The 22,207-nt window shown below is 39.8% G+C and overlaps 1 protein-coding gene across 4 annotated transcripts in view; it reads right to left on the bottom strand.

Annotated features, from left to right (window-relative positions):
- Positions 1 to 22,207, bottom strand: part of ptprub (protein tyrosine phosphatase receptor type Ub) — a 528,033-nt gene that overhangs the window by 243,951 nt on the left and 261,875 nt on the right. For all 4 annotated transcript variants that reach the window (XM_062063249.1, XM_062063250.1, XM_062063251.1 and 1 more), the window contains exon 3: positions 1,029 to 1,300. In XM_062063249.1, the coding sequence (XP_061919233.1) occupies positions 1,029 to 1,300 (272 nt within the window). The remainder of the gene's footprint in view (positions 1 to 1,028; positions 1,301 to 22,207) is intronic.

Below are 22,207 nucleotides of genomic sequence, written 5' to 3'. Positions count from 1 at the left end.
ATATGACGACATAGTTAAAAGCTCTATCGTTGGCCAAATGTATATAATTTAGATACAGTCCGAGTGTTTTATTTGTAACTCTAGGAAACCTTTTCAAGTTTACAAAGGTTTAAAAATCAGCATTTTTATTAAGCTGCTGGTAAAGAAGTACACTTTTTGTAATTGTAGCATTGTTGTGCTAATATGCAATTCCATTAGTTTGGTGCAATAAAATGGAAATTAATTCAACTATTGTGTCTTATTATAAATGCACTGCTGATTTCTTATTCATTTGGATAAAAAATTTGGGAAAGTGCATCATTATTCATAATTAAAAATGAATACCGTAATTTCCGGACTATAAGCCGCACCTGACTATAAGCCGCACCAGCTAAATTTAGGGGAAAATACAGATTGCTCCATATATTAGCCGCACCCGACTATAAGCCGCAGGGTTTTGATGTGTAATTACCGTAGTATATAGGGGTTCCTGCTACCACGGAGGGGATTGTCGGGACAGAGATGACTGTTTGGGAACGCAAAGCGTCCCATTTATTAACAATAAATCTTTCAATCATTCAATCAAACTTTCACATCTTTGACATGGCGAACAGCATTTGTGCAGAGTACAAATAATACAACGGTGCAAAGTAATACAAAGTGCTCGCCTGTACGTTATCAAAATAACCAGCCTACCGGTATATGAAAAGTCAGTCTTTGATCATTGTGTCATCGTCTTCCTCCTGCGTACTAAAACCACCGAAATCCTCTTCGTCTGTGTCGGAGAAGAACAGGCCGTAAATAAGCCGCACCCTTGTATAAGCCGCAGGGACCAGAACGAGGGGAAAACGTAGCGGCTTATAGTCCGGAAATTACGGTAAATGCACATTTTGTAATCGAATGGTAGCCCCTAATCGAAAAAGGTGCCCAAAGATTTCCACTCTTACCTCTGAGCCTGACATGCATGTTTTAGGGGTCGTAACATGTCAAATAATGTAAAAGCATTGATTTGAACAAAACAGCACATGAATATGACAGTTATTTAGTACCTGATATTCGTTAGGCCAGAAGGTGCTGACAGCCAGCTCTACCTGATGCCACTGCTTCCCGTGTGATCCAGATGTGTTCCACACTGGGCTGCCCAGCGGACCGCCGTTAACTCGCACGTACACATTGAGGGCCCCCGGACTGTGGCCATCACGGCTGTAGAGGAAGTAGCTGAACTGGACGCAGTGTGTGTCATTCTCACTCAGACTCTGCAGCAGAAGCTGGGCACAGTGGCCCACTGCATGCTGGGAGGAGTTCACCAACATGTAGGATCCTGGACGGACAAAGGGTAAGAAATATGTTACGATTGAATCATTTATATTCCCATATAAATAATTTGTATTCATACTGTCGATTGAATAATTCATGGATACAAATTAATTTTACTCCCCTAATACGGTGAACCTTGTTAGACAATGAGCGTTTATGTGATCCACATAAAGCTCACACCACAGGAGACTCAGCGACAAAGTGTGTGCTCTTTTCAAACTGATTCGCAGATAACTGGTGGGAGTTTGTGTGCGATTGCTACAAAGGTTTGTGTTAAGCAGACACTCTGTGAACTTAGACACACGTATCACAAAGGATTAAATCTGCTTTTAACCATTTTTAGCTGCTCAAATCCTCATGACAGGAAAAAATGGAAGTTGTTCTGCGGCAAATCACTGCCATGCATGTAGGCGGTCGATAAAGTGGGAAAAAAGTGCCTTGTTGAATAAAAAGATAAAATCAGTGTTGGCTGAGGAAGTCTGTGGGGAGAAAGAGAGTTGGACGAGCAGAAGAAGGGAAAAAACGTGTAGGCTTTATGGAAGAAATCAGGGTAACATAACTCCATCTTGCCCTTTGTCAAGCATCTGTCCTGCCTTGAGTTTGTGTCCGTTAACGTGATTAGCACAACAATGCTGGAGACCTTCCTGTGTACTCGCATAATCAAGCCTGCCGTCATTGTACTGTTTTCGGTCACAAAACATCCTGGGAGAGCAGACAGCCTAACGCTGGCGCCAGATGGCCAGAAAACCGTTATTTTTCCTCTAATGCTATAAAAATGACCAAGAAAATAATACAAAGGGCCTGATCTACTAAAGGTTTGCATGAGCTTAAACACGTGCAAACTTGATAGCACACTCAAAGCTGATCTACTAATCTCGTGCACCGAGGACTGCATCTCTTAAATGAGCAAAATAGAGAACGCAATTCCTCTAGCATGTCGGTCTTCATTTATATGCAGAATATACTGTACAGTTGTGGTCAAAAGTTGACATATACTTGTAAAGAACATAATGTCATGGCTGTCTTGAGTTTCCAATATATTTCTACAACTCTTACGTTTTTGTGAAAGAGTGATTGGAGCACATACTTGTTGGTCACAAAAAACATTCATGAAGTTTGGTTCTTTTATGAATGTATTATGGGTCTACTGAAAATGTGACCAAATCTGCTGGGTCAAAAGTATACATACAGCAATGTTAATATTTGCTTACATGTCCCTTGGCAAGTTTCACTGCAATAAGGCACTTTTGGTAGCCATCCACAAGCTTCTGGTTGAATTTTTGACCACTCCTCTTGACAAAATTGGTGCATTTCAGCTAAATTTGTTGGTTTTCTGACATGGACTTGTTTCTTCAGCATTGTCCACACGTTTAAGTCACGACTTCAGGAAGGCCATTCTAAAACCTTAATTCTAGCCTGGTTTAGCCATTCCTTTACCACTTTTGACGTGTGTTTGGGGTCATTGTCCTGTTGGAACACCCAACTGCGCCCAAGACCCAACCTCCGGGCTGATGATTTTAGGTTGTCCTGAAGAATTTGGAGGTAATCCTCCTTTTTCATTGTCCCATTTACTCTCTGTAAAGCACCAGTTTCATTTGCAGCAAAACAGGCCCAGAGCACAATACTACCACCACCATGCTTGACGGTAGGATTGGTGTTGCTGGGATTAAAGGCCTTACCTTTTCTCCTCCAAACATATTGCTGGGTATTGTGGCCAAACAGCTACATTTTTGTTTCATCTGACCACAAAACTTTCCTCTAGAAGGTTTTATCTTTGTCCATGTGATGTCAACGTATTGGGAATGTCAGAATTAAAAATATTAGACATATTGTCTATTAGGCAATGACATTGTATGACTTTATAACTGCTGAATAACTTAAGGGGCTGAATACAACATATTGATTAGTTTTGGTGTATGTTGGCGTTTTTTGTTTTAATGCCATTATTTTTTTCCGTAGGAGATACATAGTGTTTAACACACCATTTAAAAAACAAACACAAATCAATTGAATGTTTGAACCGGCCTCTTAAGTCATCCAGCAGCAATACAATTCAAAGATGGCAATGCTGAATAGACGATATGTCTAATATTGTTATAGTCCAAATATGTTGACATGCATACAAACTGAGGATTCTCTTTCCATTGTCTGTTTTTGCACCCCAATCCCCTCCTTTCTCACAGCAATTTGTGCGCAACTGTGCCAGTTTACACATTATATGTCTTTAACATGCAGTGTAATCACATGCAGTGTAATCACATCACATTACACAGCTTGTATTTGTATTTGTACAAGTATTTTTCCTTGTTTTAACTTGATTTTCTGTCTGCTGCCTCTTTGATCAGGTCGGCATTGTGAATGAATATATAGAAGCAAAACAGCGACCGCGAAACAGGTGTAGACTTAATAAGTCACGTTGCGAGTGCTAGATGATTAACGTATTTTCCGGACTATAAGCCGTTACTTTTTTCCAACACAATGGCATTCTTTTTGTATCGTTTCAGTTTTGTAATTTAATAAAATGTCACCGTGGCGTTATTTAGTTTGTTTAGCTGATTGGAGAGCTACCTTCCACAGCAAGTGTGTCCATGACAATGTCTTCTGTTTTGTTTGATCACCTGTTTTACTGCCGTTTGACAGGAACCGTTTGGACACAATTAAGGTATATCTACAAAATATTTTGTACCAGTATTTATCTGTGGCTTATGGTCCGGTGCTATTATTTTATGTAAAAAATATTAATTTATTCTAAAATTTGGTGGGTGTGGCTTGAAGTGGAACTGCACTCTTTTCATTTTTTGCCTGTCGTTCACAATCCCAAACGTTTGTCTTTGCATTGTAATTTGCAAAACCTGACTTGTTCTTGGTGGCTGGCAATGCAGCTAATGGGAACAATCCATTATGCCTCTAAATCACTTTAAAATGCATCCAAAAACTGCCAAAAATACTTCATTTACGTTCCGTAACCTGTAAAATAACCAAGCTCTAGCAACACTGTTATTCTAAGAGCGAATACTGAAGAACTCATTTTCTGGCGTAGTAAGACATCATCTTGGGACGGCATACTTCAGCATTAGACGTAAGCTAGTTATGACAAGAGATAGCTTTTGCATCAGCAGCTGAATGGCTTTTGAGTTTGTAATACACAACACAATGCGATAGTACACCGATCTGTGCTGACTGAAAAACATGAACAATCAGATTACAGTATCTGTAAAGTAATAACCCACATTTTATGTTTTTTTTGTACACAACTAGCTCAATAGTGTATGTGCTGTAGTTGTACTAACATGTGCTGCATGTATAATGAGCAATAATATTGTGACTATTTCGATGGACAGTTACCTAATTGATCAAACTGATTGGAGAAGTTTTTTCAAGCGCCTTGCATGGCAGCTCCCGCCATCAGTGTGTGAATGTGTGAATGTGGAAATACTGTCAAAGCGCTTTTGAGTACCTTGAAGGTAGAAAAGCGCTATACAAGTATAACCCAAAAAAAAAAAAAAAAAAAAAAAGTTGACTTTGGGTAAGCGCCATATATGTCCGCATAGCTTGGCTCCAAGTTCTACATTTATACCGACAAGTCACGCCGACCTAACTCTCTGGGCTTCCGTCTTGTTCAACGTTTCGCCCTCTCTTCTCGCTTCTATGAGCAGCAGTTCATCTTCCGTATATTCAGCTTCAAAAAGATAAGGTTGTGAATCCTAATTTGTCCAAAAATAGTCGACTTCGTTGTCTTACCAAGTCTGCCATGATTAGAACACACTCTGATTTGTTTCTGGAAGTGGGAACGTGCATTTGTTGCCGGAAGTGCGCTGCTATGTAAATGTGCTGAGGAAAGAACTAATGCAGAAAATGACTCAAATACGGTAAATATTGTACATATTAAATATTGTTATGAACTTGTCTGTTACTACATTATATATATACTTGCAGTGTGTATATAAAACATTGATGGAGGGTTTTGAAGTTGTTTTAGAGGGCTTTGAAGGCTACTACGGTGACACCCATTTTGTTTTGCTGAGTTTTCAAGATGACATTCTTCAGTAAATTTACATGTAGGCCTTCAGCTTGTGTATATTGATACAAGCCTAGCAACAATTAAAATGGCAACACACACGCAAATCGGCTGCTTCGGCTACCCGTTACTAAGAACACAATTATGTAGAGAGTTTGACGATTGTCTCCTATTGATTTAATCTGTATATCGAATAACATCTAATTTCCTTAGGCTATGTCTACACTAAGCCGGATAACACCTTAAACGAATAATTATTTAGCCTAAGCCCCGTTTCAGCCACACTAAACTATCGTTTAAGGTCCCCTTCCTCGGACAAATTTTTACACGGGTAAGTGCGCCGCGTGTTTCTTAAATCTCCGGCACTTAGCTTTGTATGGACTCATTGATCGTTTGCAAACTGAGTTCGGAGAGGAAGTGACGCCAGAAAGACCGCGCCCCACACAGGAAGTGACGCCAGAAAGACCGCGCCCCACACAGGAAGTGACGTCAGAAAGACCGTGCCCCACACAGGAAGTGACGTCAGAAAAAACGCGCCACAGCCAGCTTCATAATAAAGCGGTTTTGTAACTCGGAGCTAACCACTGGAAATATGGAGGCGAGTCATCCACACATACCCGTGTTTCTCCTTCCGTCTGTACAGATGCTTGTGGAAATCACACATGAATACCTCAAGAGAAAGCAATTGCAGCTATTTCGGATACAACACTTCTCAGAATCAAGAGAACTTTCGAATGTCCAGGTCAGCTGTGATTCTACTTACCAAAAAACTTTGTCCATTTGTCGAAGGAGAGACAACGACAATGTGGACAACAAGAATCACATCCACCAGAGCGGTGGATGTGATAAAAAAGGTAGCGTGTGCTTTGTATTACCTGGCCGTCGAGGGAAAACTACGGAAAACAGCGAATGCATTTGGACTGGCAAATCAGACAGTATCAGTTATTGTCCGCCATGTATGTCGCGGACTCAACCTCTAGGTCCAGAGTATATAAAGTCACCAAAAACAAATGGACAATGAAGGTGAAGGCAAAAGAGAGTGTCCTGACCAGATATCTAGATCCCTAGTTTGATTGATGTAAAATGTTCTTTATCACATTGTTTACGTGTCTAATAAAGATTTGATTAATTTATGATGTCTCAGGTGTGATTCACTACAATAGGGCCCCACAGCACACTGGATTCCAGTTAATTGAAATACCACAACACTGGATATTGTTCAGATAAGTTAAATTTAAGAACTTGCATTAAAGCAACACTGGATGTGACTATGACGTGTGCATTTTCTGCGCATGCGTATTAGGTCGCGTTGCGACGGAGAGGGGAGGGGGTCTTAAACGACCATTGTTGTGTGTGGACACAGATAAGGTTAGGTGGGATTTACCCTGGATAACATGGGCTTGGTGTAAACAAGGCTTTAGTAGATGTGATACTAAATCCTCCAATCCAATCATCTGGTTCTTCACAAGCACCACCCAGCTACCGAGAAGCCACTAATGACCCATTTAGGTGCAAATAAGACAAAAGTCTACATTATGTTTTACATAATGAGAATGAGATATATAAGCCATCACCCTAAGCCATAAAGAAAGTCAAACTGGGGACCAAAGACAAGTAGGCGAGTAGGTCGTTAGCTTGAAGCTACAATACTTCTTTGCCTGCAATGCCCTGCAGCTGATTGTCAACAACCTCTGATTTGTGTCTTGTCCTAAGCTGGGGATCACTGCACTCTCATATTGCTCTGCTTAATTAGATCTTTCACAACCCTCTCTCCTCTTCTGCTTCCTGCATGACCACAAGGGACTAATAGCGAGAGCTGAAGTGGTGAAGCTGCCCTGTCCTCATCGGTGGTCACATTGTATATGCGTCTCTTTCAGAACACGCTGTATGGACATTATTATCATCTTTAATGTTACCTTGAAACACATGAAGCGAGCAGTTATCCTCCTTTGCAGATTCAAAGTGAAGACGGAGTCACATTTTTAATGAGGTTCCTTATAAGAGTGCATGTGATGTATGAAACGTCCATGAATTAAACATTGCGACAAATGAAATGGAAGTCTGGGGCACATTGTACAGTGCTATAATCCTGATTTAGTGCAAAATGGTCCATGGTAACTCATTCATGATGGACAATCCATGAGGTATAATTTTAGTTCATGTTATTTGGCAAGTGTTCAAGATCTTGTCTTACAGTGGAAGCAATAAAATATTAGGGTATATGTGGTAAACAGGAGATTAAATAACAAAATAATATGTCCACAATACTGTATATACTGTAAAACAGCCTTTTTAGTGTAAGATGCATCTCTCAGAACCGTGGTCCCCTGGTGTAACAGCTCACTGCCCCACACTTTGAAAAAACATTGCAATACAATTATTCAGGGTAGTATATAGGTAGGTCATGTTGTAAATGAATCCATAATGTGGAAAAGCATACCATATTTCTGGGCTATAAAGCGCACCAAATATAAGCCGCACCCACCACATTTTTGGACAAATTAGATTTTGTACTTACAGTATATTGGCTGCACAAGTCTGTAAGTGTACACATTGATACATATTTACACAAACATTTGTGTTTATAAATTTAAAGGCCTACTGAAATGAATTTGTTTTATTTAAACGGACATTTATTTATTTTTGCCCTGGCCTCCGCGTTTAGCTTCAAGTTCGGTCATTCTGTTCATATCTATGATTAATAATAATACTAATACCTGAGATTTATATAGCGCTTTTCTAAGTACCCAAAGTCGCTTTACATGTTAAAAACCCATCATTCATTCACACCTGGTGGTGGTAAGCTACTTTCGTAGCCACAGCTGCCCTGGGGTAGACTGACGGAAGCGTGGCTGCCAATTTGCGCCTACGGCCCCTCCGACCACCACCTGTCATTCATTCAACATTCATTCGCCGGTGTGAGCGGCACCGGGGGCAAGGGTGAAGTGTCCTGCCCAAGGACACAACGGCATGGTAAGAGGTGGGGAGCGAACCTGCAGCCCTCAGGTTTCTGACACGGGCGCTCTACCCACTACGCCATGCCGCCCCAATTCTGCAGGTGTTGCAGTGCCCTTCTGTTTAGAGCTTTTAACCGTAAGTACAAGATCTGTTCCGTCTTCTAGACATCCATAGCGTTAATACTTGTGTGGATTCTTCATTCATCACTCCAAGCAACGTTTTTAAGTTTTACAATATAACCCAAACTATACGTTAACTAAACATACGGTTCCATGTGTGATGTCTGTAGCATCATTAGCTAATATGCTAACACGTTTATGAGTATCTGTGTTAGTATTATTAAGTTACAATGGCATTCTTTTTGTATTGTTTAAATTTCACAAATTTCTCATTAAATTTATCAAGACGTCAACGGGGAGTTATTGAATCTGTTTAGCTGAATTGGAGAGCAAGCTTCCGCCGTCACGATGACGATGACTTCTGATTTGTTTGATCAGCCGTTTTTCTGTCGTGTTATAGGCACCGTTTGGAAACAATTAAGGTATAAAAATAAACATTTAAAAAAAGATTTCTGTGTAAACAGCTCATTTCACAATGCACAGTATACATCTGCAACTTATAGTCCGATGCGGCTAAGATATAGAAAAATATATTTTTTCTCCTAAAATTTAGTGGGTGTGGCTTGTATATAAAATACAGTATTCCATTTTGAAATAAGGCTATAACCGCCCAGCCCTAGGCAGATGCATTTGCAAAAGTGAGAACAACACAGCAACATTTACCTGTGACCAATTATAAAGGCCTACTGAAATGAATTGTTTTTATTCAAACGGGGATAGCAGATCCATTCTATGTGTCATACTTGATCATTTCGTGATATTGCCATATTTTTGCTGAAAGGATTTAGTAGTGAACATCGACGATAAAGTTTGCAACTTTTGGTCGCTGATAAAAAAGCCTTGCCTGTACCGGAAGTAGCGTGACGTCACAGGTTGAAGGGCTCCTCACATTTCCCCATTGTTTACACCAGCAGCGAGAGCGATTCGGACCGAGAAAGCGACGATTACCCCATTAATTTGAGCCAGGACGAAAGATTTGTGGATGAGGTACGTGAGAGTGAAGGACTAGAGTGCAGTGCAGGACGTATCTTTTTTCGCTCTGACCGTAACTTAGATACAATGGCTCATTGGATTCCACACTCTCTCCTTTTTCTATTGTGGATCACGGATTTGTATCTTAAACCACCTTGGATACTATATCCTCTTTAAAATGAGAGTCGAGAACGCGAAATGGACATTCACAGTGACTTTTATCTCCACGACAATACATCGGTGAAGCACTTTAGCTACGGAGCTAACGTGATAGCATCGTGCTTAAATGCAGATAGAAACAAAAGAAATAAGCCCCTGACTGGAAGGATAGACAGAAGATCAACAATACTACTATCAGGAGACACCAAACCAAACACTGGACCTGTACCCACACGGTTAATGCTGTGCCGCCTGTCGAAGTCTAGCAATGCTGTTGCTAACGACACCATTGAAGCTAACTTAGCTACGGGACCTCATCAGAGCTATGCTAAAAACATTAGCTCTCCACCTACGCCAGCCCTCATCTGCTCATCAACACCCGTGCTCTCCTGCGTTCCAGCGATCAACGGCGCGACGAAGGACTTCACCCGATCATCGATGCGGTCGGCGGCTAGCGTCGGATAGCGCGTCTGCTATCCAACTCAAAGTCCTCCTGGTTGTGTTGCTGCAGCCGGCCGATAATACACCGATCCCACCAATAGCTTTCTTCTTTGCAGTCTCCATTGTTAATTGAACAAATTGCAAAAGATTCACTAACACAGATGTCCAGAATACTGTGGAATTTTGCGATGAAAACAGAGCTGTGTGTATTGGGATACAATGGTGTCCCAATACTTCCGCTTCAACCATTGACGTCACACGCAAACGTCATCATACCTAGACGTTTTCAAGCGGAAGTTTCCCGGGAAATTTAAAATTGCACTTTATAAGTTAACCCGGCCGTATTGGCATGTGTTGCAATGTTAAGATTTCATCATTGATATATAAACTATCAGACTGCGTGGTCGGTAGTAGTGGGTTTCAGTAGGCCTTTAAATAAATACTGTTAAATCTTCCAGTTAAACAGATGCCTGACTGTTCAACAAAAGGATGTGGTATAGTTTAACAATATTAAATAATGGCGATGACATGTTTCTGTTAAGAACAAACACATGAGGACTCACACTGTGTATTAAATACGAGATGCGTGGGATTCTTTGTTCGGGCACTTGATTCCCCAAAATAATATGCGGTTTGAAGAACTAGTTTGTTACACTAAATGTCATAGGACAATTGAGACAAACAACGAAAACCAAGGCAAACTTTTGTCGAAAAACAAATTAGATTAGATTAGATAAAAAATAGATTCAATTTAAAAAAAAAAAAAGCATCTCAAAGTCAACTGGAGTAGATAAATATATATGGAGATGAATTACTAAGCAAAGCACTGAGGGGTCGAATATAGTCGCGTCTATTCATTGATGCCACTCTCAAGGGCAAGTTAACATCCATAACAAGTTTAGCAATGATCCAGCACATCATAATTCATGCAGCGTTCCACTGGACAACTACCTGGTCACAAGCTGTAGATGACACGAACTGTAGCAAGTTGGAAGATGATAAACAGAGATCGAATGTGCATTTGGTAAAAACAAAGTGGAAAAAGGAGAAAAAGTAAAAGACTATTTTTCCCTCTAAGGTGTCCAGAGCTTCCACTTTCTGACATCTAAGGCCACTCAGTTCTCTGAAATACTGAGTGTAATATGATTACCAGCTATGTTTAGCTTTAAAAAGTGTCCTCCATGATGCTTAAAGTGCCATTACTATTAGATTGATCTACAAGCCTGTTCTCAGCACACAAATCGTGTTACTCATCTTTCATCCATACAATGTTCTTCTCCGAAGGTCATGTAGAACTTTGGACTTATGTTTCCATGGTGGCATTCCCTTCATTTTATTCATTCACTGCCACTTGCAATAACCCCCAGCACTTATACAGTAAACAAGTAAAAAAAAAAAAAAAAAAAGACAGGCATTGCGTGAAGTTGTGGACATTGGCCTCAGAGCAACATTAGAATCATTAGAAAATCAGCACACAAATGGAGCAAAATGGCCTCATTATGTTGTGAATCTGTCACAGAGCATTAAAAGTTTTCATTAGATGGGTTTGCCATTTTGTCATTAGTACTTTAATGTGTGTAAATAAAGTCTTTCTTTGCGGTACTTTGGTCTTGAATCTTGTCTGTCTATCTGTGTCGGCCCTGTGATGAGGTGGCGACTTGCCCGATTGTAGCACCCCCCGCGACCCCGAAGGGAATAAGCGGTAGAAAATGGATGGATGGATGGAATATTTGATGAAAGGGAAAAGAAGAGTGTGTCCCCTTGCTGGGAACATATTTTATAGGGACAAAGCAATAATAAGAAATTACAAAAATCATAATGGACTCATTCAAAGTCAGAGTTGCCAGTAAGAAGCACACCCACACTTCAATATATACAAACAAAACAGATACACATTTCTTTCATTCAGCATCTTCAACAGCATACATCCTTCAAAACAAATAATGAAAAAACTAAAATGGGACCGACTGACATTTTCTTAATCACCAGAATGTGGAGGCAACTATTTTCAGCCACCTCTAATGTCCTGTGTAGCTCAAACAGAGCATGTGTTAGAGAGCCAGAGAAATAATAGAAGGCAGTACAACTTGAAAATATGGGTGCAGTTATTAAAGGTTAATAATGACACTAATAAACAAATGATTCATAAAAGACAACTTTCAACAGGTATGGTTATCCCAGAAGGCTGTAATATATACCGATATATAGATTTCAGGCTACCCATTACTATTTGAACCATTATACATACAACATTACTACTAGAAATTGTCTAAGGCCATATCTACACTAAGTCGTTTAACCCCTTAAACGAATAATTATTCAGCCTAAGCCCTGTTTCAGCCACACTAAACCAGCATTTAAGGTCCACCTCCTCGGACAAATTTTTACACAGCTAAGTGTGCCGTGTATTTCTTGAATCTCCAGGTCTTAGCTTTGTATGAACTCATTGATCGTTTACAAACTGAGTTTGGAGAGGAAGTGACGGCAGAAAGGCCGCGCCCCACACAGGAAGAGACATTAGAAAGAACGCGCCACAAGCTTCATAACAAAGATGGAGGCGGATCATCCAGACATGCCCGTGTTTCTCCTTCTTGTACATGTACAGGCGCTTTTGGAAATCACAAATCAATACCCTAAGAGAAGGCAACGGGTGATTGCAGCTATTTCAAATACTACATATCTCAGATGGCAAGAGGGACGGTATAGCTCAGTTGGTAGAGTGGCCGTGCCAGCAACTTGAGGGTTCCAGGTTCGATCCCCGCTTCTGCCATCCTAGTCACTGCCGTTGTGTCCTTGGGCAAGACACTTTACCCACCCGGTGCCACCCACACTGGTTTAAAAATGTAACTTAGATATTGGGTTTCACAATGTAAAGCGCTTTGAGTCACTAGTGAGAAGCGCTATATAAAAAAATGTAATTCAATTCAATTAAATTCAAAGAGAACTTTCGAATGTCCGTGTCAGCTGTGATTCTACATAGCGAAAAACTTTGTCCCTTCCTCCCGTGAATGTGATATAGGCAGTGTGTGACTACAAATATTTTTCAGCCTCCAAGCACTGGCTGGATTGCAAAAATGGACAATGAAGGTGAAGGCAAACGAGTGAGGAGTATCCTGACCAGATATTTAGATCTCTAGATTATTTGTTGTAATCGTTGTAAAATGTTTTTTATCGCATTGTCTATTTTCTCATGTGTGTCTTGGGCATGACGTTAAAGTGCATCTGGCAGTGGAGGCTCCTCTATGGGGTCTTGGGGCACTAGGAGGTTAACCCCTTTACTACTGTTACCCCAGGTAGCCCTTGGCAAAGGCCTAGTACCTGACTGCCCCCTAGCCAGGGATACGGTGAAGACCTCAACGGCGAAGCAGGCGGAAGACGGTAGATTTAAGAACTACCACAACGGCTGCGATAGCGGAAGAAGGCTGCAGCAGAAAAGGGTCCCCAGTCGTCTTGGACTTCATGCCACTGGACCCTGACCCGATTCTGTCAGGGATCGTGTGGTGACTGTCTGTGCACCAGTCTCCCCACGTTAAACAAAGTCATGCACAGGCATCCTCCATAAAGGGATACACCCCTACCAGGAGGATCGTCATACTCGTTCGAGTGACCGCCGATGATGATGACTTTCTCATGTCGATTAAAGATTTGATTCATGTATGATGGCTCAGGTGTGATTCACTACAATAGGGCCCCACAGCCCACTGGATTCTAGTTAATTGAAATACCACAACACTGGATATTGTTCAAAGGAGATACATTTTAATTTAAAAACTTGCACACAAAACTTTTTACAATATAGCTATTTTAAATAACAACTTCACAGTGAAGTAAAGTCATCTACTGGAGAGCTTGTGGCAGATGGACAGGGGTCTTAAACGATGGCATTGCTGTGTGTCGACACGGATAAGGTTAGGTGGGACTTACCCTGGATAACTCTTAGTGTAAACGGGGCCTAAAGGTGTGAATGATTGTTTGTCTTTATATGTACTGTAATTGACTGACAACCTGTCCAGGGCGTACTCCGCCCAAAAATGAGACAATAACTAATCAAAAAAAATGCACTTTGATTAGAATGATGACAATAATAACTGACATTTTGGTCGACAAATAAAAACAAGAAGAAAATGTTGACGAAAACGAAATCCAACCTTATTTGAGTTAATAGCCGGGTGGGAAAAGTATGGAATATATCCAATCCGTTACAAAAGAGAGCCAATAAGATGCTTTTGAGATCACCACCCAAACAAAACTGTATGCATGTACTAACAAGTCCCACATTGTAATATGTGTACACTTTGGAGAAAGAGAAAAGGATCAAAGTCGACAAAATTTGCAGTCATTTTAGTTGACTAAATGTGGTGAAATTTAGATAACTACAGCATGACTAAAACTAAAAGACATTTGTCAATTGCCAAAGTCAATTCTATTTGTGAAAATTTTGTAACTTCCTCATAAAAATACATTAAAACTGCTGTCAAAATGAAGACTGGTGTATTATAATATGTATTATTAGCAGTACTGGCAATAGTAGTATTCACACCTGTAGAACCTGAACTACTTCCTAAACTCTCTCCTGAGTGAAACAATGAAATGTGCAAGAATATGCAACAAACACAAAAGTTAAAGTTAAAGTACCAATGATTGTCACACACACACTAGGTGTGGTGAAATTTGTCCTCTGCATTTAACCCATCCCCTTGTTCCACCCCCTGGGAGGTGAGAGAGCAGTGGGCAGCAGCGGTGCTGCGCCCGGAAATTTTGGTGATTCAACCCCCAATTCCAACCCTTGATGCTGAGTGCCAAGCAGGGAGGTAATGGGTCCCATGTTTATAGTCTTCTGTATGACTCGGCCGGGGTTTGAACTCACAACCTACCGATCTCAGGGCGGACACTCTAACCACTAGGCCACTGAGTAGATAGTAGGTAAAGTATTGCTCATGTGTTGAAACTGCAAATGCCTCTCACCAACAGATCAATGTAAGTGGATAATACATGAGCACTGAGACCTAAATCAATACGTCTCAATCTTCTCAGCTACCTTTCAGACGGCTTGACAAGTTCCTTTGACAGACAGAAGTATTGGGACCGTTGACCATTCCATGAACATGGACCTCATTGGACTTTTAACATAATTATTTTTTGTTCATTCAAATGAAGTCACTGGTGTTGGATGAAAAAGGACCTAGCTCACAGTCAGACAGAAAACTATTGAAAAAGCTCTTTGTCAAGATAATCAGTGCAAAGATTAGCAAGACAGGATCTTGAAACAACAAATGGAACATAAGTTATTTCTTCACCTTGTTGGTTTAAAGTTTTTTGTTTTGTTTAGGTTTTTTTTACATCAAAGCAGGTAGAAATAAGACAATAACTAATCAAAACAAAGGCACATTGACAAAGACAATAACACAACTAACTAACATGTTAGTTAATGTATAAAAAAAACTAGACACAAATGTTGACAGTGTCTTGTCGATGGGTGGGACAAGTTGGGAATATATCTAATCACAGCTCCTTACTGGCGTACTTTTAAAAAGACGTGTGGGGATTAGTTATGAAGGAGAGCCAATCAGATGCTTTTCCTTGAGAGATGAGGAAGTCACTGCCAAAACAAAAATGTGTAGATTTCACTTGTTCACATTGTAATATGTGTACAAATGAGATACAGTGAACAGGACACATTTCAATTTTACTGCTATGATGCCATCAGCAGACGAGTCATAGATCGTGACATCAACAAAACTCTAAAACCAATCTATTATCTGCTACTTCCGGTGTTGTGCCAACAATTAATTCCCTGCCAAAACCACTTTGTAAAGCTGCACTGCCTAGGCTTTGTCTGTCCACAACTGATTATTACATGTAAGACAAACACTTACATGTGTGGTTATTGTAACAAATTATTTAAGCCTTTATAGTCTTTGATCAATTAAAAAATTGCCATTTCTATGGTATTAATAAAATTGTAAAGGACGGTTGTTGATCCGATCTTAATGTGCTAAAACACCTTTTTTGTTTGGAAGCTTCATACAATATTAACTGTTCTTTGTTCACGCACATAATACATATGAATTAAGTTTTTGAATGTATTCATTAAATCAATGTATTCTTGATTGCCAAAAAGTGATTTAACGTAATGTTTTGATATTGACACATCTCAACTGATTAGATTACCCTTAAGAGAGATATATACAGTATGTGTACAGCTTTGGTAATGGGTACATTCTCACCCACCTGCACAAATGTACTTCAAAATGTAACAATAAAAATAAATATGACTTTTTTTTTTGTTTACTATGGCATGCATATATAATATGCATTAGTTTGACCATTTAAAATCAACGATAATAAAAAGGAGATGCTTGGAAATAGCATAAAAATGCCCCAAAAACTACTTTTTGGTGTAACCATCATGAGCGTTCTGTTCAGGTATATTTATTTTATATTTTGATAAAACATCATATTTATGTATTACTAAATTTAAATAGGTATTGATCAATCTTTAAGCTGTGTGTATTTTATTTCAGTTTGCTTTTGACGTCTTATTTAGAATTGTAGTTGAAACTTTTACAACCTTGTGTTGCGCTCATGATGGCGTAACCAAACTAGATTTCATTTAATGATATTATTTTGAATATTTATTCCCTTTTTTACATGTAGTATATTTAAATATTCATTTATAAACATTGAATACATTTCAAATATCAATAAAATGCAATTGCCTTCATCTTATAGGGTAATGTTTAGTTACACCAAGTCATGAGCGTAACACTAAGCTTCATCACTTTGACTTGTAATACCTCTAATTCTGGTGGTGTTTTGTGCTTTTTTCTTTTTGGAACATGTACTATACATATAATACAATAAAGTCCCATATAAAATTATGTTTCTAGCAATACTTTAATTTTGCCTTTGAAAGTAACACTCCGATGTCCATTAGTGGAGCTGTACACATATGTATACTTGTAAAAATGTCAACTACAATTCTAAATAAGATGTCAAAAGCGAACTGAAATCAAATACACACAGCTTAAAGATTGATCAATACCTATTTAAATTTAGTAATACATAAATATAATGATGTATCAAAATATAAAATAAATATATCTGAACCGAACGCTCATGATGGTTACACCAAATCCAAGTTGAAAGTACCACTCCAATATCCATTAGTGGAGCTGTACACCCATATGTAAATAAAGTACATACTGTACTGTTTACGTGTGGAAGTACTCTTTAAAAAGCTGAAATTAACCCCAAATGACAACTTAGTGGTTGCCAAAAAGTGGTTCAAAGTAATATTTTGATATTGACATATCTCATCCATCATCATCCTAAGTGTAATGCCCCCCCTTAAATGTGTTTCTGCAGCCGGGTCTGCAAATGGCCTTTCTGCAAGGCCAATTGCAGAAAGTGACCAATTTAGCATTAAATCTTCTTTTAATTTAATGCTAAATTAAAAGAAGATTATCAGCCACAAATTTAGCATTGTTGGAACAAAAAGACAACACTAAAGCTGTGCAAGACACGAGTCATTACTGTGATAGGCAACATAATACTCTCTGCCTGGATGATGTCAGAATGTGGGACCTCTCTGTTCTTCCTCATATGGCAGCCTCTGATTTTAATGTATTCTGCAGTGTATTTGGTTCTCAGATGTTTCTCTGTTGTGTGGCGATGCCACATCACAGTGTTGCTGCAGTTCTGGCAACTAAAATAGTTGCAGAAACCATACCGATGCGTTGACGTTGAGCCTTTTTCAATGTTGTTTTGACTGCTGCCTCTCTTCTCTGTGACTTTTAAAAGACTCATTTGCATGAAGATGAATGGCAAAAGAAAATGTTTCTTTCTACATAGAAGTCTGAAAGCAAGAAAGTGTAGTGTTCATGCACAACAAATCATTTCCATGGAAGGTGAGTCAGAAAACCCCCCAGGATTGATGATGTTGATCGCATTATTTGATGCGAGGGCCAAGGGCAAGGTCGATCAATCAGCACGAGGCCTGCATGATATATTGTCCCACATGATTGCCAATAAACAATATTATTGTAAGGATTGTAGTCAGCTGGAGGCATGTCTTAATGAAATTAAACAATGGATGTCCATAACTTTTTGCAACTCAACGCTAAGAAAACGGAAATGCTGATTATCGGTCCTGCTACACACCGACCCCTATTTAATTATACCACCTTAACATTTGACAACCAAACAGTTACACAAGGCGACTCTGTAAAGAATCTGGGTATTATCTTCGACCCAACTCTCTCGTTTGAGTCACACTGTCAGGCTTGTCCCTGACAGTTTGGTCAAGTTTTAGTTGTTTTTGTGTTTGTTTTATTTCCTGTCAGCACTCTGATTTTGGTTCTGTTTCCTGTTTGTCTCTCTGAGTGCTGTCCCCTCAGCTGTGGCTGATTGGCACCTGCCCACACCTGCTGTCAATCAGCCAGCTGCTATTTAAACCTGCCTTCCCCTCCAGTCAGTGCTGGATTATTGTCCTTCCTACCTGTCGTGTAGATATCGTTACAGCTACTACCTGTCGTGCTACTACTTGTCCTTGTACCTGGGTGGAAATCGGGAGAAATTCGGGAGAATGGTTGCCCCGGGAGATTTTCGGGAGGGGCACTGAAATTCGGGAGTCTCTCTGGAAAATTGGAAGGATTGGCAAGTATGTACCTGCCTGCTCACGGATCTCAGAGCTTGTCTTGTTCCCCCCTGGACTTCCTCACCTCTCGCTCAACACTCCTGGTAACACTCATTAATTCCTACATAGTCTCACACCATACACAATCTTGGGTTTTGTCAAACTCAATTTTCCTTAGTTTATTCATATTATTGTTCGTTATTATATATATTGTTGATATATATAATAAATACATAGAGCTACGACTCCCCCTCGTGGTCTGTGCCGTCTACACTCCCCCCGTAAACACTTTTAACCTTAATTCCTTGCTTCTTTTTACTTTTCAAACACACCTCTATCCTTATAATCAATAACTTTTTGTAAGCTTTATTGTATTTTTTATTTACAAAATATTAAGTGCAAATGGCATTTCTGATGTTGAATAATGGAACACTTCAACAAAATGATTCATCAGCAAACACTCAATCTTGGAGGACTTGAAAGCACCACAGTTGTCTACATGTATGCACTCTCCTTGCAGAGCTTACCTGTTCTACAAACTTCTCTTATAAATGAAATACAAAAATACTGTAAACCTAAAAGGGGACAGAGTGAAGAGTAAGGATAAGGTTAGCCCTGCCATTGGGCACCCTTGATCTTTATTTCCTGTTTCTTTTAACTTTTCAACCACACCTCTGTCATTTCTGCTCTTAACTTTATTGTATGCCCTCAGTCTGAGTAAGAGTTGTGATTGGCTTCTCGGCAGGGTTTTGTCGTTGAAAGCAGGAACTAAGGAGAGCTTTACCGACACCTCGGGGGACATTTCCGTGTGTTAGGGCGAAAATTGGAGAGTGTGAGAGAGAGGCAGGAATAAGTCAGTGAAAGAAGGATGTTAGGCCAGAAAATAAATGAAATACAAGTGGTGCTGTTGTTGAAGTAGCCTGTGCCTGCCAGCATTTAAGAGAGATAAGAATACGCCAGCAAGTGTTGCCGTCTTTCCAAGGAGAGGGAAGAGGGGGTTGGAAGAGAGGGGATGCCTTTTCTCAACAGACTGCCGATGCTGACCTTTTGAATTGTCCTTCAGGCAGCCCAGGATCAACTGTCCGTTTTACCCAGAAGGGACACTGAGGATGAGTGGACACACAAGAGAGTAAAGATGTACTGTTCATTTGTCTTGAAACCTTCTCCGAAAGGCTCATGTTTTTTTGGACTGAACAAAGAAGAAAGAAAACACAAATACAATTCAACCAGACGACAACAGATTAAGTCTAGATTGTAACCCAAAATATTTGTATCTCGAATCAACGTGTCCTATTACCATGCTTTTAAATAAGAAAAGCTAACTTCTCAATAACAAATACTGTGTAAGAAACACAGTAGTTTTATAAAGTAATGTAATGTGGGGACGGCGTGGCGAAGTTGGTAGAGTGGCCGTGCCAGCAATCGTAGGGTTGCTGGTTACTGGGGTTCAATCCCCACCTTCTACCATCCTAGTCACGTCCGTTGTGTCCTTGGGCAAGACACTTCACCCTTGCTCCTGAGGGGTGCTGGTTAGCACCTTGCATGGCAGCTCCAGCCATCAGTGTGTGAATGTGTGTGTGAATGGGTGAATGTGGAAATACTGTCAAAGCGCTTTGAGTACCTTGAAGGTAGAAAAGCGCTATACAAGTATAACCCATTCATCATTTAATATTAATTTACAACCTTTACCTTGTAGAGGAGACTTCTACAGTATTTCCTTCCAGTTGATTCTTCCCCAACGCACCATCTGCAGATTTTCCATATTTTTACAGATACATGTCCTCAGTTTAGATATTATTTTAACACACTTAGCAGGTGTCATTTGCTCATTCTGCTTTAGTATGGTGCAGACTAGCAGTGCTATGCTTGAACTGCTTGGCCATGCACACGGCACTCCTCGGTTTAGTTTTTTGATGATTTATTTATTTAATTCAATGAATATCATCCGCTTCTTCTCAGCATTGTCCTTCACATGGTTGTAAAAACAAAATGATCTCCTTCCAGCTATTAACCATTGAGAGAGACACAAAACATTTTGGTGGGATCTCATAGGGGTTCACTGTGACATTGGCTATGCCAACTAGCACACAGGCACTCCCCCTCACTTGCCTTCTTCGCGACCATCACATCACCAGTCAGAATTCATATTGCATGTGTTCAGTGACTTACAACATACACAGCTCCTCTAAAAATGCACATTTACCCCACTCCAATGTTAAAAAAAAGTTTCAAAGATCTGCATAGCAACGCGGCAAAAAGCTGCATGCCTTCTATGGGCTTCTACATGTCTGTCCATTTTTACTTTATTTTTGTTTTATCTTACAGCGGTTTATACCCCCTCGACTATTTCATGACAGTAACACCTAACAAAATAAAATCCCATGCGGAGTTAATAAAGGTTTTTTGATGGCAGCATTTATTGAGTCTGGAAGTAAATAAATTACTGTTATCGAAACAAAAGGTTTTGCAATAAAACCACTTTGAAGTTATTTAATGTGGGGGGAGGGGTTCCCACATCTGCGGTCCCCTCCAAAGTTACTCATTGTTCACATTGGCTTAATTTTTTTCTTGCTCTGATGTGGGATCTGAGCAGGATGTCGTTGTGGCTTGTGCAGCCCTTTGAGACACTTGTGATTAAGGGCTATATAAATAAACTTGGATTGATTGATCGAAATATAAGTACGATGCCTTAAAAGACCCCTCTAATGCTGACAATATTGGCACATAGTTCTGCTCCTAAAAATGGTGTCTACAGGTAAGATTTCCCCCCAGAATACACACAGTAGCGATTTTAGGCGTTCTAGCGAGTTTCAGCACATTTTGGAATGCCCACATTTAGCTCCAAAATGTGGGAGGGCCTACATCAGAAGACTGGATGCAATTTCATATTTTTAGTATGTGGTTGGTAGCATCTTTATCCCGAATCATGTTAATTTTGTGCAGAACTTGAAGGAATTATCCAATATGTCTGCTTGATGCATTGTTGCAGGTTGTAGCAATACAACTAAAGAAGGAGACAGCCTGCATAAATTTCCAAATGATGGGAACATGAGGAAATTCGACCTCATTGACTCACGCAAAATGGGACAGACCGAGCAAAAGTAGTGTAGACATTTTAATGATTTTGACTTGGAAGAAAAAGGGTTTCGGTCAGAGTTTGAATGACATTTTTTTTAAGAAATCGGAAGCTACCTCGCGGTGAGATAGACGGAGTCAGAACCTGCAAACAACAGAGAAAGACGAGCAGACCCGGCGAGAAAAAAGGTAAGCCTAGTATTCTATTTTGCATCCTCTTCTACTGATGTTTTCCTCAAGACCATTGAGGAAATGCTGAAGTAGCAAGAGGAAACAGAGGCTCTGGTGTCTACGGAAGAGGAGATGGTAGAGCAAGAAAGTTCAGAAATGGCGATCCTTTGATATTTATTTTTTACAAATAATGTTAACTATATTAGTTTTAAAGTAATCATTGACCAAGGTGACAACAACATGCAACTAAGTGATCAAAATAATAGTTTTACATGTCTTTATCAACACTGTCTATGCGGACAAATGGGCTGAAAGTCTGTAAATGACATTACACCAAGAGGGGGCGACATATTAAATCTG

The sequence above is a fragment of the Entelurus aequoreus genome, linkage group LG11, assembly GCF_033978785.1.
Source record: "Entelurus aequoreus isolate RoL-2023_Sb linkage group LG11, RoL_Eaeq_v1.1, whole genome shotgun sequence".
In the NCBI taxonomy this organism is placed as follows: domain Eukaryota; kingdom Metazoa; phylum Chordata; class Actinopteri; order Syngnathiformes; family Syngnathidae; genus Entelurus; species Entelurus aequoreus.
Note: the sequence above shows the minus strand (reverse complement) of the source record. Positions and strands in the feature narration are given on the sequence as shown.